The 15,005-nt window shown below is 37.2% G+C and overlaps 1 protein-coding gene across 11 annotated transcripts in view; it reads right to left on the bottom strand.

The window, feature by feature from the left end:
* Window positions 1-15,005, bottom strand: part of magi1b (membrane associated guanylate kinase, WW and PDZ domain containing 1b) — a 168,528-nt gene that overhangs the window by 50,315 nt on the left and 103,208 nt on the right. For 7 of the 11 annotated variants that reach the window (XM_055183955.2, XM_055183962.2, XM_055183959.2 and 4 more), the window contains exons 3-7: window positions 11,636-11,755; window positions 7,193-7,399; window positions 3,985-4,204; window positions 3,409-3,491; window positions 2,557-2,595 (exon numbers count right to left, since the gene is read on the bottom strand). In XM_055183955.2, coding sequence (XP_055039930.2) covers window positions 2,557-2,595; window positions 3,409-3,491; window positions 3,985-4,204; window positions 7,193-7,399; window positions 11,636-11,755 — 669 coding nt within the window. The remainder of the gene's footprint in view (window positions 1-2,556; window positions 2,596-3,408; window positions 3,492-3,984; window positions 4,205-7,192; window positions 7,400-11,635; window positions 11,756-15,005) is intronic. The other 4 variants (XM_055183968.2, XM_055183956.2, XM_055183961.2 and 1 more) reach the window with 2 other exon arrangements.

Here is a 15,005-nt window from a genome sequence, read left to right as displayed (position 1 = left end):
GCTGCGCCGAAAGCTATAGAGGCAGCATTCCAAGCCATGAAGGCATCGAGTCATGTCCGAATCCAATGTTTGGTTTACTTCCAGTCTCCTGAGATACCTTAATCGTCTTGTCCCACAATTCTATGTGTGGGAAACTTATTGGAATGTGATTGGTCGAGCCTGGTAAAGTAAAAAAAAAAATGGCGGGCAAGAAAGTGTCTGGATCACAAATTTAGTGTAATTATAGTAATATTTTCACTTTTTACACCATCAAGGTGACATTGGAGTAAAAAAATCAAAACCTCAGTTTCATGTGCTCATGTGAAACTTTCGCGTGCTCACGTGAAACATTCTCGTGCGCACGTGAAACTAAACGCGATAGTTTCACATGCGCACACGATAGTTCTAAACGCGATAGTTTCACGTGCGCACGCGCAACTAAACTTTATTTAATTTTTGCCCCATGTCCCTTTAGGGGCCCCGTACCATTTGATTGAATTTCTAGCAACAAATTAGTATTGTAGTTTTCAAATATTGGATTAGTTATCACAAATCTCTGTTACAGAATTCTGTTACGCTGCCTATGAATGTTGTCCGAATGTGTTTCCTGGAGCTGCCTTCAAGCCTCCGAATTCATTGGCTGCGTCCCAAATGACACACTTCATGTGACTTGTGGACTCACAATGGCTGCCGCGTGCATGTATCCATTTAAGGGGACATATCGTGAAAATCTGTCTTTTTCAATGTTTAAGTGCTATAATTGGGTCCCCATTGCTTCTTTTAATCTAAAAAATGTAAAATAGATCAACCCAGTAACTTAGTTTTGGTAAACCATTCTCTGCAAACATGTGAAAAAATAGGTCATTGAAATTTGGCTCCCCTGTGATGTCAGAAGGTGATAATACCACCCCCTTAATCTGCACTATCCAACCACGGCACTGCCATTTAGTGCAGAGATCAGCTCATTTGCATTTAAAAGGACACACCCCAAAACTGCTCACACCTACAAAGTGGCAATTTCAACATGCTATAATAAATTATCTATATGGTATTTTACATACATACTCTGGGGACAACAAAGATTTATTTGACGTCTTAAAAAAGTCTTATGAAATGTCCCCTTTAGGTCCACAAGATCATAGGGTGTCCCATTTGTCATTTTTTAGGTTTGACAAGGGTGCTCAAGGGCGACCCCTTTTCTGTCGATATGCGCTCTAGATGCACATTTTTCCTAAGCACGCATCTGTACAGGCTTCACTGCAGACGTCTTCCTGACAGTCGAAGCAATGTGATGTCACAAAAGTGCGGACTTCTTTAGGGTGCCATTTGGAACAGGGCCATTGCCTCATGAGGCAGCAAGGCAACAAGTCAGCTTTTAAACGCAGCAATAGTGAAACTAAATAAACATTTGTTATGCATAATATTTATAAATATATCCTTTTTAAAAATATTTACCAGACACATGTACTGTGTTCGCAATATTTAAAGGTGTGCTTTTACTTTTCTGAGCATGCAGACAAAAATTTTCGCCTGGTGGATGATATTATAACAATGCCATAGACAAAGATCCTAGGTCTTAAGCTATATCTAGGGACTAGAACATCACCAAGCTTTTTGATATTGGCTTGGAAACTACTAGGCTAGCAACCAGACACCATAGCAACCACATATTAACCACCTCAAAACAAATATCACCCGTTAAACCAATGGTGGCTAGTTTTGCATTGTGCCACTCTTTAAAAATGTGCAAATGTTATTAAAATGTGTTAAGATTTTTTTGTAATAAGCTTGACAGTATCCCTCCCCCACATCATTTCATGGACTCCCGACAGGGAACTGACAAATTGCCCATTAATCTGTACTTGTCCCCTCACTACTCCCTACACAATCAGGTCTCTACCGAGCAACTAAATCCTCCGATACCTTTTGCCCCGTCCATTGCATCTATTTAATGGCTCCGATTTCTTAAATCAATAACTATTGACCGTGCTTCACCAATCACAACTACCCAGCTCCTCAAGGCCAGTGCTTACATCACCTAACCTGTTACTGATGATGAATCAGTCCTTCAATTACACAGGCACATTGAACGGCAGAAAGAAAGGTCGGCGTGCTGGAATGAGAGCGATGTGACGTGCTTTAACAATGACAACACTGATTAAGGCAACAAATTATTCAATGATTTGGCTGTCACCGTTAGCTCAACATAACAGTTTGAGTTTCTCAGGCTATTTGCATGCATATTAAAAACTGAACCACTACCAGCCGCGAGTTAATCTGCGAACACTTCGGTGGTTGAAATAGAAACGATAAATATTTTATATCATGCAGTGCAAATGGCAACACAAAATTAATGAAATGTGTTATGTGGTCATTTCACGACAAGCCCTAAAGAACTCTTGAAACACTGTAACAGCATTACTGAAATATTGCAGCGCTGGTGCATTGTGGGTAGAAATAAACCTTTTGCACTGATTTGGAAATAATTTGTGCTCCATTTTCACGATTAGTTCCAGAATTTAGTGGTCCTAAAGCAGCACAAGATAGGTTGTGTATTAAAAAAAATGTGTGGCCTACCTAGCTCATTGTCCAGTTCTTCTGTGTGTACCCCTTCTTCTTGAGAGGAAGGTAAAGGGGAGCAGGTGTGCGCAAAGTGGGACAAGAGACAGAGGAAAAGGTTGGCAGAGGGGATTAGTTAATAAAAGGCAAAATTACAGCTTAAAGCAGGCCATAGCCTTAAGACTATGACACAAAATAAAGCAGCATCTTTTAAAAATTTGGAGTGGCATTTATTAATGGCCACAGGGTATAAAATAGGGCATGAAGCTCTTAAAAATGGACAAAAATAGGTATTTGACCTTCAAAAGACATTAACTGTCAGAAGATGTAAAATGTAATTTTATCCATATATATTTTTGCAAAATGTTATGCATTGTGGCATTATATTCAACATTCATAAAAACTGGTTTTATGGGTTGTTTTTTAATGCTAGGCGTCACTTTAGGAATCAGCATAACACATCGGGAAGAAGCCGGAAATAGAGCTGAATCCCAAGGGAATCACTTGTTTGTATGAGAAGATTCAATATAATCCTCTATATCCTTATAGTACGGCAACTGCTTTCGTCATTCTGCCCTGATGTGAGAACAGCCGTATAGATATAATAGCTCAAGACCGCCATCTACAGGCTATTGTAGTGGATGTAATGGATGGGCTGCTATAGTGGCTGGGCCTGATTTACATCTACAGCTCTAAAAATGCCTTCTATATGTATTTGCAAAACAGATGTGATTCCTCATTATTTGATATAATGGCAAATAAGCACATAACACACAAATAAGCACATACAAAGATATGAATGCGTATATATCAGCAACACAGACATTTACACAAGCAACCATAAGAAACACAACTATGTCCCATTCATACCATCATCTTCACACTCCTCCAGGGGTTTGTGGGGTTTGTCCAGGCATCGGGGGTCTATCCAGGATGTTGTCTTCGTGTTGTGGCTAAAAAAAGATGTATAGCACAAATAGTCAAGCATTGTTCGACAAAAACATCCTGTGTTCTTCTTTTCTAGCTCAGCAGGCAGGAAAATGTATACTAAAGATAGCACAGTGTTTTCTTGTTATCTAAAAACCTGTCTGAAGCAAATATCGAAGACAAAAACCTGAAGACAGATAAACCGGAGATATTACAGTAATAGTCCATGCAATGTCTATGTATACAAATATTTTAAAGTCAGTTGGCCTAAAATTTCCAGAAATTGTATGGAAAAAACTTTTGGACATGAGTGACGCCAGATCAAATTAATATTCTAATGACCTAAATCATGAAGCATCTTCAAACATTTTTCGACTTGAAAATTACTTTTTGGAAAACCTGAGACACTTTCAGACAGAGATTACTATCAAAAACTGAATATATACCCCAATCGACCTAAATTCACACTATTTATCTTTCTAATAACATTAAATTGAAGGTAAAGTAGATGTTTCTTACTCTATAAAGTAGACCTCTCCGTTCTCTGTGTAGGCCATCTCCCAGTTATCGGGCAAGGGTCCCAGAGGGTCCTCGTCCGTGGGGTGGCTGGGGTGTGTGTGTGTATTCTGAGAGCTCTCCGTGGTTGACGCCAAGGTGTTGTTGAGCCCGTAGGGTGGTTGAAGGTGGTCGCGGGTGAAGGGCCGCACGGAGGGGTGATCGTCCAGTTCACTCGAGTCTCCTGCGTACATATAAAATCAGTACACTTTGAAACACGCCGTCATGACCAGATATGTGGCACTTGGCTTGCTACTGTACCTTACCTCTCTGTAAACTGTAGGAAGTTGTGTGTGAATGTGTGTGGGTGTGTGTGTGTGGGGGGGTACTTCCTGTGATCAGACACCATTCACACACTATTACATACAAATACCGACACCTAGCTGTCTGACACTTTCCCCACATACAGCAGAACATAAAATCACCAACATCCCCTCGAATCAATAGGAGTGTAAACAGTAAAACACTTAACCTACTTGGAGGGGTGAGGAATCTAAACAAATTGACTCTCGACTACACCGCACGGCCCACCCGCTTGAATTGGTTATTTTAAATTAAAGCACTTTGGCAAATGAAAAGGCATAACCTTGTGTGAATAGGACAGCTTATTGCCTATTATAATTTAGTGGCCCTACAATTAACTTGGATTTCGAACACAACGTGCGATATAAAAATATTAGAATTTTCCTAGCGTTGTTTAAGTACATACAGAAATGTGTCCTTGAAAGAAAACGCAAAACCATTCAGCTTATATAAAATTCTAAGTAGCTGAGTGTCATTACTGAGTTTGGCAGGATCTTGCAATCTTTTAGGATCCTGACAGTGAGCTTTTTAAAACAGATGAGGCACGCATCCGTCCAACCAGATTTTTAGATTTGTCTACATGATATTTTGGATGGACCAGCTATCTATTGCATATTCCTTTTTTAACATCTTGTGTTCCAATCCATCTCAAAAGTGGTCTGCCAAGACCCATTAAGGTGGCACTCATATGATACCCAACCCAACCAAACCGTGCCCAAGCTCGATTGTCCCTTTGAAGGTGAGTGGTCTCGGAATGGACACATCTTCTTTTGAACTGTGCTCTGGCTCGATTTCCGATCACCCTGCACGTTCCTCATCCCAAGTGACCGAGTTCACTTTGCAAGCCGCCCAATGCGCGATTAACCAAACCGTGCACAGACACGGTACAGAGCGATCACACTAGTCAAAAGAACCAGGCTTTGGGGTCAAACATGCTCTGGCGCCGTTTGGTTGGGATAATGTGAGCGCGCCCTTACATTCACCTCATTGTCAGAAGAAATGGTCCCTAGCTGTCACTGTCGCCCTTTCAAAAAGTAGGGGTGCGCAATAACTAACATGGGGTTAGTTGTAACACGGACTCTTTACATACGTTTTGGTTTTCCGGTATTTTTTCACGCTGCCAAAAGACGATCTCCCTCAAATTATTGGAAATGTATAATGTTTTTTCAGAGAGTTATTGATGAAAGACTGTTTTGGTGGCATGTAAGTACATTTTTTATCATATGTTTTTCGGTTTCTAAGTTGGGTGTGTAAGATACCAAATCCAATGCTATGTCATATTAATCAGTGTCTTGTTGACTAAAACATGGCATCGTTTTGAAATATGTCTGCAGCTCTTAGCAACTTTTTGGTCGGCTTGAAAATATTTTGACCCAGCGGAGTTAATTGTAACACTGTGTTACAACTAACCCCTCAGCACTTACGATATGAAAACTGCTAACGTTAGCGTAATTCTTGCAGTTGTTTTAAATAAGCTACACACTAATGATTGCTGGCTGCCAACAAAATAAATGTGCCGGTCTTATTAAAAAGCGTGTTAGTATTCGTTGAAAATAAGAATCGTTGAATAAGGTCACGTCAAAGATTAAAATCATAATGAAAGGAATGGCTATATCAGACTTTGATGCTCATTATTTCAGAATTTAATTTTTATTACAGACTGGGTCACATATAAAAAATGTTTTGTCATAATTGTGCTGCTTTTCTTACACATTAGAATTTGTATTAATTTATAATTGAACTATGGTGAGAAAAGCGCTGGATGAATAAATACAGTGTGGATACCTGTCTATTATAGACAGATATATAAACAATATCCACTTCAAGTATATAGTATTGAAATATTTGCCTGTAAACTTAATTTTTAGCAAGTGTTACAACGAACCCCACCTATGGGGTAAGTTGTAACGTTTGCACTTCTGTCACGTTTGGTGTAGTTGTCCCAGAATGGTAAGTACTAGAAACAAACTTCAAATGTTCATTTGTTGCAGAGATGTGTGTGTTGCTTGTGTAAAAATATAATTAATCAAACTCAAATATTTTTTGAATGATTGAGCCAAAACAAAAAAGCGTTAGGTTGTGCCCCGCTCTCCCCTACACCTTAGCATCTAAAGAGGTCATATTAGTACCTCAGAGGTGCATATTGATTAAAAAATGTATACATATCTGTACCTAAATGGAACATAATAGGACCTTTTTAAAGGGTGACAGTGACACAGTGACAGCTTGGGACAATTTTGTCTAAAAGTTTGTGACCACCTATGGTTTATACACAGTGGCTATGATCCAAATGTGATGTTATGAGCTGAAATCTGCTTATTCCGTCCTTTTAACTAGGTACATTTAAACCCTTGCTTTACCACAGTGCTTGACTAGGTGGCATTTTGCTGTTGTCTGCAATAGATTTGCATTACAATACAACTGCAGTGACCCATTTTCAACTACTTACTGTCTTGTCTGGATCACACATTTTTTCGGATTTCATCTACACTTACATATTATATAACATGATGAATAATAAGACTGCATTTATGCCTCCATAATATGCATGCTGCTTGTGATTGAATCACCTGATGTTTATACAAGATGCAAAAGGGGTCTCACAACAACAACATGCAATGCAGTCTGATACGGAGTGTGAAAACCTGACCGATCAATAAATAAAGACAGTGAGAGTCCATCTTGGTGCTTTGCAACCCAAACAAAACCCTCTGCAAGAGCCAGATGGCGCTATTGTCCCCCTGCTCGTTTCGTAATGGCGAAGGACAGAGAAAGTAACAAAGAAGTACCACTCATTCTTTTCTCCCATGTGTCAGACACGAAACACAAACAAACACGAGCAAAAGAGAGTCACCCAATCACTGCTGACCTGTGAAGCTACTGTTCATTTCAGGAACCTCATCATCATCCTCAGTCTCTGTATGCACTATTCCAGCATTTTGCATCTCATTGTAGGACTTGGTGCGGCGTGGGGTCGACGGCTGAGAACCAGGAAAGCTGTTTTGCAGAGCATCGCCAGTATTCACTTTCCCGCTAGGGGGCTGGCTGGGCGGCTTGGGTGTTCCATAATAGTTACCTAGGCAACAAGATGATATTACCACCATTTAAATCATGGGGGTTAAAGGAAGACAGTCAAGTTGATGAGATTTTTGTTTTTCAGTATCATGTTTTATTAAGAAGCTAACTATGGATGAAACCTTAAAGGCAGATAAGAGTATAAGCGTGTATGAGTGTATTTATTATGGTGCAGTAAGTATTCAAATTGAACAGAGGTGTCTGTCTGAAAGGAAAGCACTTGACATCATTCAATCTGACTAATATGTTTTGTGTTACAGGCCTTGTGGTCTTCCTTAATATCAATTATTATATTTTGGTGAAATGCAGCAATGAGAAGAAAAAATTGATTAAATGTTTTTACTATTTCTCAGAAGTATTAATGATTTTGATTTATGTTTAATAAGGGTAGGTTATCTAACTTTAACAATACATTTATTATACATATTAGTCACATACACAGTGCAGATATGCTTAATAAGGTTACATACTAATTTCGCGTCCCAATTCGCCTACTTATACTATGCACTAAAAACATGTACTGTTTATATTTGGGACTACGTATGTAACTAAGTATGATTACACATGTACTGTTTTGCATATCAAAAGTGAATGCAACGTGTAAAGAATATAATGATCGGTCACTTTCCTTTTTTAAGTTTACATTTAAATTCAGTGCAGCATTACTTATTTTATTTTTTTAAATTTATTGTACACTGAAAAAAATTATTTTCAAGAAAAAAAAATCTTTTGTCTTGTTTTCAGTAAAAATATCTAAAAATTCTTAAATTAAGATGCTTTTTCTCGATAAGCAAAACGACCCAAGAAAACAAGTCTAGTTTTTACACCAAAAATATCAAATTTAAGTGATTTTGTGCATAAAACAAGCAAAAAAATCTTAAACATTTTTCTTAAACACTAAAATCAAGAAAAATTCAAGAAAAATTAGCTTACCCCATTGGCAGATTTTTTTTTGCTTGTTTTATGCACAAAATCACTTAAAGGTGCGTGTAATGTTTAGAAGGATCTTTTGATAGAAATGCAAAATAATATACAAAACTATATTATCAGAGGCGTATAAAGACCTTTTATAATGAACCGTTATGTGTTTATTACCTTAAACGAGACCTTTTTATCTACATACACCGAGGGTCCCCTTACATGGAAGTCGCCATTTTGTGCTGCCATTTTTCTACAGAAGCCCTTAAAGGACAATTTTTTTCCAAAATTTTCTCTGACAATGACATGTTTGTCCGGTGGCGGCTACAGTAGCTTCTCTATGTGTTTCAAACGCGAGGGGTGAGCAGTGGACTAAGCCGTTGATTGCAATTCGCAACCTCACCACTAGATGTCGCTAAAATTTACACACTGCACCTTTAAATTTGATATTTTTGGTCTAAAAACTAGACTTATTTTCTTGGGTCATTTTGGTCATCTTAATTTAAGAATTTTAAGATATTTTTACTGAAAACAATACAAAAATACTAAGAATTTTTTTTCTTAATTTTTTTTTTTTAAGTGTACCATCACAAAACTCCACCGTCTCACAATGAGACAGGATGTGCACTTCACATTTTTAGTAAAAACAGTAGATCATCTGGGTACATTAAGGATAATAATTCATTCGACTTCAACATATGAAAATTTGGGATGTACTAATTCTAATTTTGAAAACTATTTAGGACAAACAGCAGAAATTGGGATGCATGGAGAGAGTTGGAACTAAATTCAAAAACGTAATAAATTTTTTTGCTAAACTTGACCGTCTCTTAGACGTTCACATAAGCATTGTGGTATGGGGTAACGCATACTTTATGGCTTATTGACAACTATTATTCAAAACAGCAGTGTAATAAGCAGAAATTGAACATAGTGCTTCTGTCAATGGTGGTTAACATAAAATGCATAACAATCATGTTTCCTTTTGGTTAAATTCGTGGCATCCATGTTTTGTTTACAGCTGGGAGGCCTTAAATCTTGCTATGGTTAGTGCTATGTCAAAAGTCGGAGAAAATTTCAGATTCGAACACATGCAGCGACAATTTAGGGGATTTTAATGTGATTGTCACTTCTAAACCTTTACACTGTGCCAAAGATAAACTAATGAGAAGCACCAAGACAGGTGTTTAAGATCTGACTTTGAAAACTCTAGAGGTTAAACTTCTGCTCATATGAACTGCTAATGTATTAAATATGTAAATGAAGATTTCAATATGATCACCTTAATCATTTATAAGGAAGCTTCACTGTATAGAGACCATCCTAGAGTCAATTTTTAATACCGCAAAGCAAAGTTAACTGGTCTTGATTCTTAATTTAAAGTATAAACTAAAGTCCAAATTTTAGTTGTGCGTAAAGGTCTATGCCGTAGCGTAGCACACCGTAGATTATCCATAGCCTCTGCGTAGCCTGACGTGTACCTTGCCAAATTTTTAACAGCACGTCAGTTCTACGCGGAATGCAAACGCTGTGATTGGTCCACTCGAAGCCATCCCATCAGGTAACAAGAATTGTATTTTCTTTTGCAACGGTGAGAACAAAGATAGGCCAAGTTAAGGAGTGATTTAACTCAAACTGCAACATTAGTCGCTGTTTAGTTACTTCCATCACTGCTGGTCATATCAAAACATACACAACAAGGTGCTGTTTCTTCTTCGTTTGTGGGTTAAACTTGCCATACTGCTTCTTCATTGACGGTCGCACTGCTACTGTGGTAACACGCGCAGGTATTGCCTACTAGCGGCTTGCATGTGTGTTTGCACGTCGACACGGACAACGACGAAGAAGTATATATGAAAACCGACGTGTAGCCAATTTTTACGGCATCGTGTCTACGCTGTAGGACCTGCGCACAACTATAATAATACCTTAGTTAACAAAGCACAAGCAACTCTGTACAGTAGTAGATAAATGTAACCTTGTCCCAACGTCCCAATCTGCATACTATCCACTATAAAAAGTATTTAAAATTAGAATTAGTATGTCCCACAGTATGTTAAAATGGTATCCATGAAGTTCCCAGATGGTCTACTTTTTATGTAAAAAAATTTTGTAGAATTTTGTAAAGTGTAGAATAGAGAGGGCGGAGTTTAGTTGCGTTACAAAGAATTAAAGGATTAGTCCATTTTCTTTAAAAAAAAAATCCAGATAATTTACTCACCACCATGTCATCCAAAATGTTGATGTCTTTCTTTGTTCAGTCGAGAATAAATTATGTTTGAGGAAAACATTCCAGGAGTTTTCTCATTTTAATGGACTTTAATGGACACCAACAGATAACAGTATTAATGTAGTTTAAAATTGCAGTTTCAACGGAGCTTCAAAAGACTCTAAACAATCCCAAACGAGGCATAATTGTCTTATCTAGCGAAAAGATTGTCAAGAAAAATAAAAAATATGCACTTTTAAACCACAACTTCTCGTCTATCTCCGGTCCTATAACGCGCCAGTGCGACCTCACGTAATTGCGTAATGACGTAGAAAGGTCACGTGTTATATATATGAAACGCACATTTGCGGATCATTTTAAACAATAAACTGACACATTAATTAGTATCATTCGACATACAACAATGTCGGAACGGTCCTCTTTCTCCACACTTGTAAACACTGGGGCGGAGTTTTGCATACATCATCCGTGACGTGCATGAGGTCGCACTGGCGCGTCACATGACCGGAGATATACAAGAAGTTGTGTTTAAAAGTGCATTTTTTTTCTTGTTAAAAATGACAATCGTTTCGCTAGATAAGACAATTATGCCTTGTTTGGGATCGTTTAGAGTCCTTTGAAACTTTGTTGAAACTGCAATTTTAAACTGCATTAAAACTGTTAAGTGTTGGGGTCCATTAAACTTAGAAAAATCCTGGAATGTTTTCCTCAAAAAACATAATTTCTTCTCGACTGAACAAAGAAAGACATCAACATTTTGGATGACATGGTGGCGATTATCTGGATTTTTTTAAGTAAATGGACTAATCCTTTAACAAATTAAATAAATGATGCGTCACTCCTGATGACGAAAATGACGTCATGCGAACGGCCCTAGTACACTTTCAACTTTACAGTTTGATGTCTGACGACATAAAAAACAAAAACTCAAAAGAATTTCCACAATGGATTTGAAACAACACCCGCAATATCTAGACTATATTTTACACACATTTTATATTCATAATAAAGCTATACTTTTTGAAAAAGTACTATAATACTGAGGAAAAACAAAAGCATGTGTTTATGACTTCATAGTTTATTGTTTACCTTCGTAAGATCCGATCTCCAGCAGGGTCCCACTCTGTTCAAGCTTCAAAAATTCCTCAACAGACAAAAAATTATAATCTACTCCTGGCACCTCACCGTCACGAGGATGGCGGGTTGTACCTGTGACAAACAGAGAAACAACATAAGATACTGTTAATGTTAAACTGCTAATTTATACTTAAATCCACATCAACACCATCTCTATGATTACCACCTACATCAGGGCCAATTACAAGCACATGCTACAGTCTCCAGGCTTCTGGAAAGCAAGAGTCAGGTGTGAAATCAGTGTGAGAGAGCTTTGCACGTGAACATGTCTTAACACCGTTCTGATGAAAACTGGTTATAGGAGAGAGCAAAGTGAGCCCCTCCAATTCCACCCCCATCCCAAATACAAAACAAATTTAGATCTTTATCCAACAGATGTTCTCTAACATCACCTCCTTCCTGTTTTATCACTCATATGGAACAATCCAGTCCAAAACAGCATGTTTATTAGACACCATGATCGGCCACAATTTCTTCCCACATACATGATGCTTGCTCTGATATGAAGCGTATTCTTGCCAGTGCTTGTAATCAATATCTCTGCTGTCATAAATTAGACTACATTCAAGATAAGGTGTTGCAGAGTATAAACAGAGCCAATGAAATATAGTCAGCATCTAACCAGAAACAAATGGTAATGTGTCATAAATATAAATTATGGCAAAGTGCACACGGAAAATCAATTCAGTGTCGATAGCCATTGCAGAATACATCTCAATATTATAATGCATACTAGCAATATCAACTAGAACATAACATGACTGAGGGAAACTGTGCAAAAGGGCTATAGTCACTAGACATTTTTATGCCTTTTGATGAAGTCAGTTATTTGGATGGTATTTGGATGCCGGGTCACTGATGGTTAAGACAGTGACCCGGCAGTTCTCACACGCTCATCCTGCTGTGTGCTGTATCTCCGCATCACTTAGCTGAATATAAATAGAAAGCCAGTGACGAGAGATGCTCTTGGCAGCCATCTTAATGACACAGGTGATAAATCAAAGATATGATAAACTCACTTTTCATAATAATCTTGTCATGTAATATTCTCTTTGCCTAACAGGGCCATCTCTGTAAAAACAGTGTAGGTAACAGGCATTATTAGTTTTAAATTTAGTTTTTCAAAGTGGACATATCATGAAAATCTGACTTTTTCCATGTTTAAGTGCTATGATTGGGTCCCCAGTGCTTCTATCGACCTAGAAAATGCATTGGTATAAAAATGTATAGAAAAAAATGGTATTTGAAATGGAGCCCGACCGATATATCGGCAGGCCGATATTATCTGCTGATATTAGGCATTTTCCAAACCATCAATATCAGCATTCATAATGGCCGATAAATGAATATTTTTAAAAAAACGGATGAAACAGAGAGAGAGAGAGAGAGAGATAATAAAAAATAAAATTAAATTATTTTCTGGTGAAAACCCAAAAATAAGTTTGGAAAATGGGGGGTGGGGTCTTATATTCGGGTATATACGGTAATTATAAGGTAGCTTATAAGGCAATAGAGGGACTTATTATTACACACTTACACAAACATTTAGGAGTGACCTTTATCTTGTTTAATGATAATATAAATGATGATGAGAGTAATAATGTCATCATTATTTTTTTTGTAATTATTACTGTCAATAATTTCCTCTGCTCTGTTGTGACAGTAAAAGAAACAAGTTTCTTTTTAAAATGCATTATCATATTATTTTAGTAAATAACTACAAATAACTAATGTTAGGGAAATCTATTAATGTTTTGTTGCACGTTTCTGAAAAAAAAAGAAAAGAAATATCAGCCGATATATCGGAATATCGGATTTTAAAAACAACAAACATTTGTATCAGTATCGGCCTTCAAAATCCTTTATCGGTCTAGCTCTAATTTGAAATTTGGCTCCCCTTGTGATGTCAGAAGGGGATCTTATTATAATAATACCGCCCCTTAAACTGCACTAATCTAACCACAGCAGTGACATTTAGTGCAGAGAGAGAGCGAGAGAGCGAGAGAGAGAGAGAATGATTGACAGCACAATTGAGTTTCAATTTTAACAAACCACTATTATGGCCATCAGTGTTTGCATTTCATCAGCTCATTTGCATTTAAGACACACCCATTTTTGCTCACACACATAAAGTGGCTATTTTAACATGCTTTAATAAATTATTTTTATGATATTTTTAGCTAAAACTTTACATATACACTCTGGGGACACCAAAAATGTATTTTATTTATCTTAAAAAAGTCATATGAAAGGTCCCCTTTAAAAGCTACTTTGTAAAAAATTGACTGCAGGTTTGTAATTGTAAATTCTTAAAAGGTCACAGAGTGTCAATTATATATATATAATACATCTAACTTCTAGACTTATCATGGCAAATACTTACCTTAAATAACTAGACTCTACATACAGAAGCAACAACCTTTATAACTAAGTGATGTTCTCTACTTTTTAGGTGAACAGGTTGTCGTGCCCTCAACTCAAAGATGAGTCAGATGATGACATGCAGCTTTTATTATTAACTAAGAAATGTTATGAAAGTGGCACAGAGACAGTTTTCGAGGAAGTCATGCTAAGAATAGCTTACAGTTTTCCATGCATAAAAGCAAATTTAGTAATACCATAAACAGAATGCACCCTTTAGTGATGAGTATATTGATAAAGTGTGAACTTGTACCTATGCTAACCTTCAAGGGCTTTGCTTTAACAGACTACAGTTCTGTTCAAATGTTTAATAAATGAGTTTTAGCAAACAAAGCACTGACACAGATACACTCTACACATCAGATGCAAATGCAATGAATGTCACTACTGCACGTAGAGAAATAAATCCACAATATATAAATAGCATTGATTTGCAGTGCACACGATGACATATTATCTTCTGTTGCTATGGACAACCCTTAAAGGATTGAATTACCCAGAGCCTCATAACTGAGAGGGGCTCAAACCATTTTCATAAAGCACGTCATGCCTCACAAAATACCAACAACAAAGATTGGATACATAATATAGATTCCGATCCAGCATTTATTTTTCCACTTTTTTGAAAAAGTGATAAAAACATATAAGGACTTGAGAGCCTTGAGAGTCCATTTGATTGTAGACTGAGAAATCCTAAAGCTTGGAAAAATGTATACAAAAAAATCCTTTGTTCCAATGGCAGTGATCACTTGAAATAAGACTTCATAACACTTAAATGTGGTGTATTTCTTCATGTCACATCTCTTATGTCAGTGTCAAAGGTGATTTTATTGCTTGACAAACTGAGTGTCTGATAAAGTTCAAACCTTACAGCACTTTTTTTATGAAAACAAAATTATGA

Source organism: Misgurnus anguillicaudatus, chromosome 14, assembly GCF_027580225.2.
Source record: "Misgurnus anguillicaudatus chromosome 14, ASM2758022v2, whole genome shotgun sequence".
Taxonomy (NCBI): Eukaryota; Metazoa; Chordata; class Actinopteri; order Cypriniformes; family Cobitidae; genus Misgurnus; species Misgurnus anguillicaudatus.
This window is presented reverse-complemented; position numbering and strand designations above follow the sequence as displayed.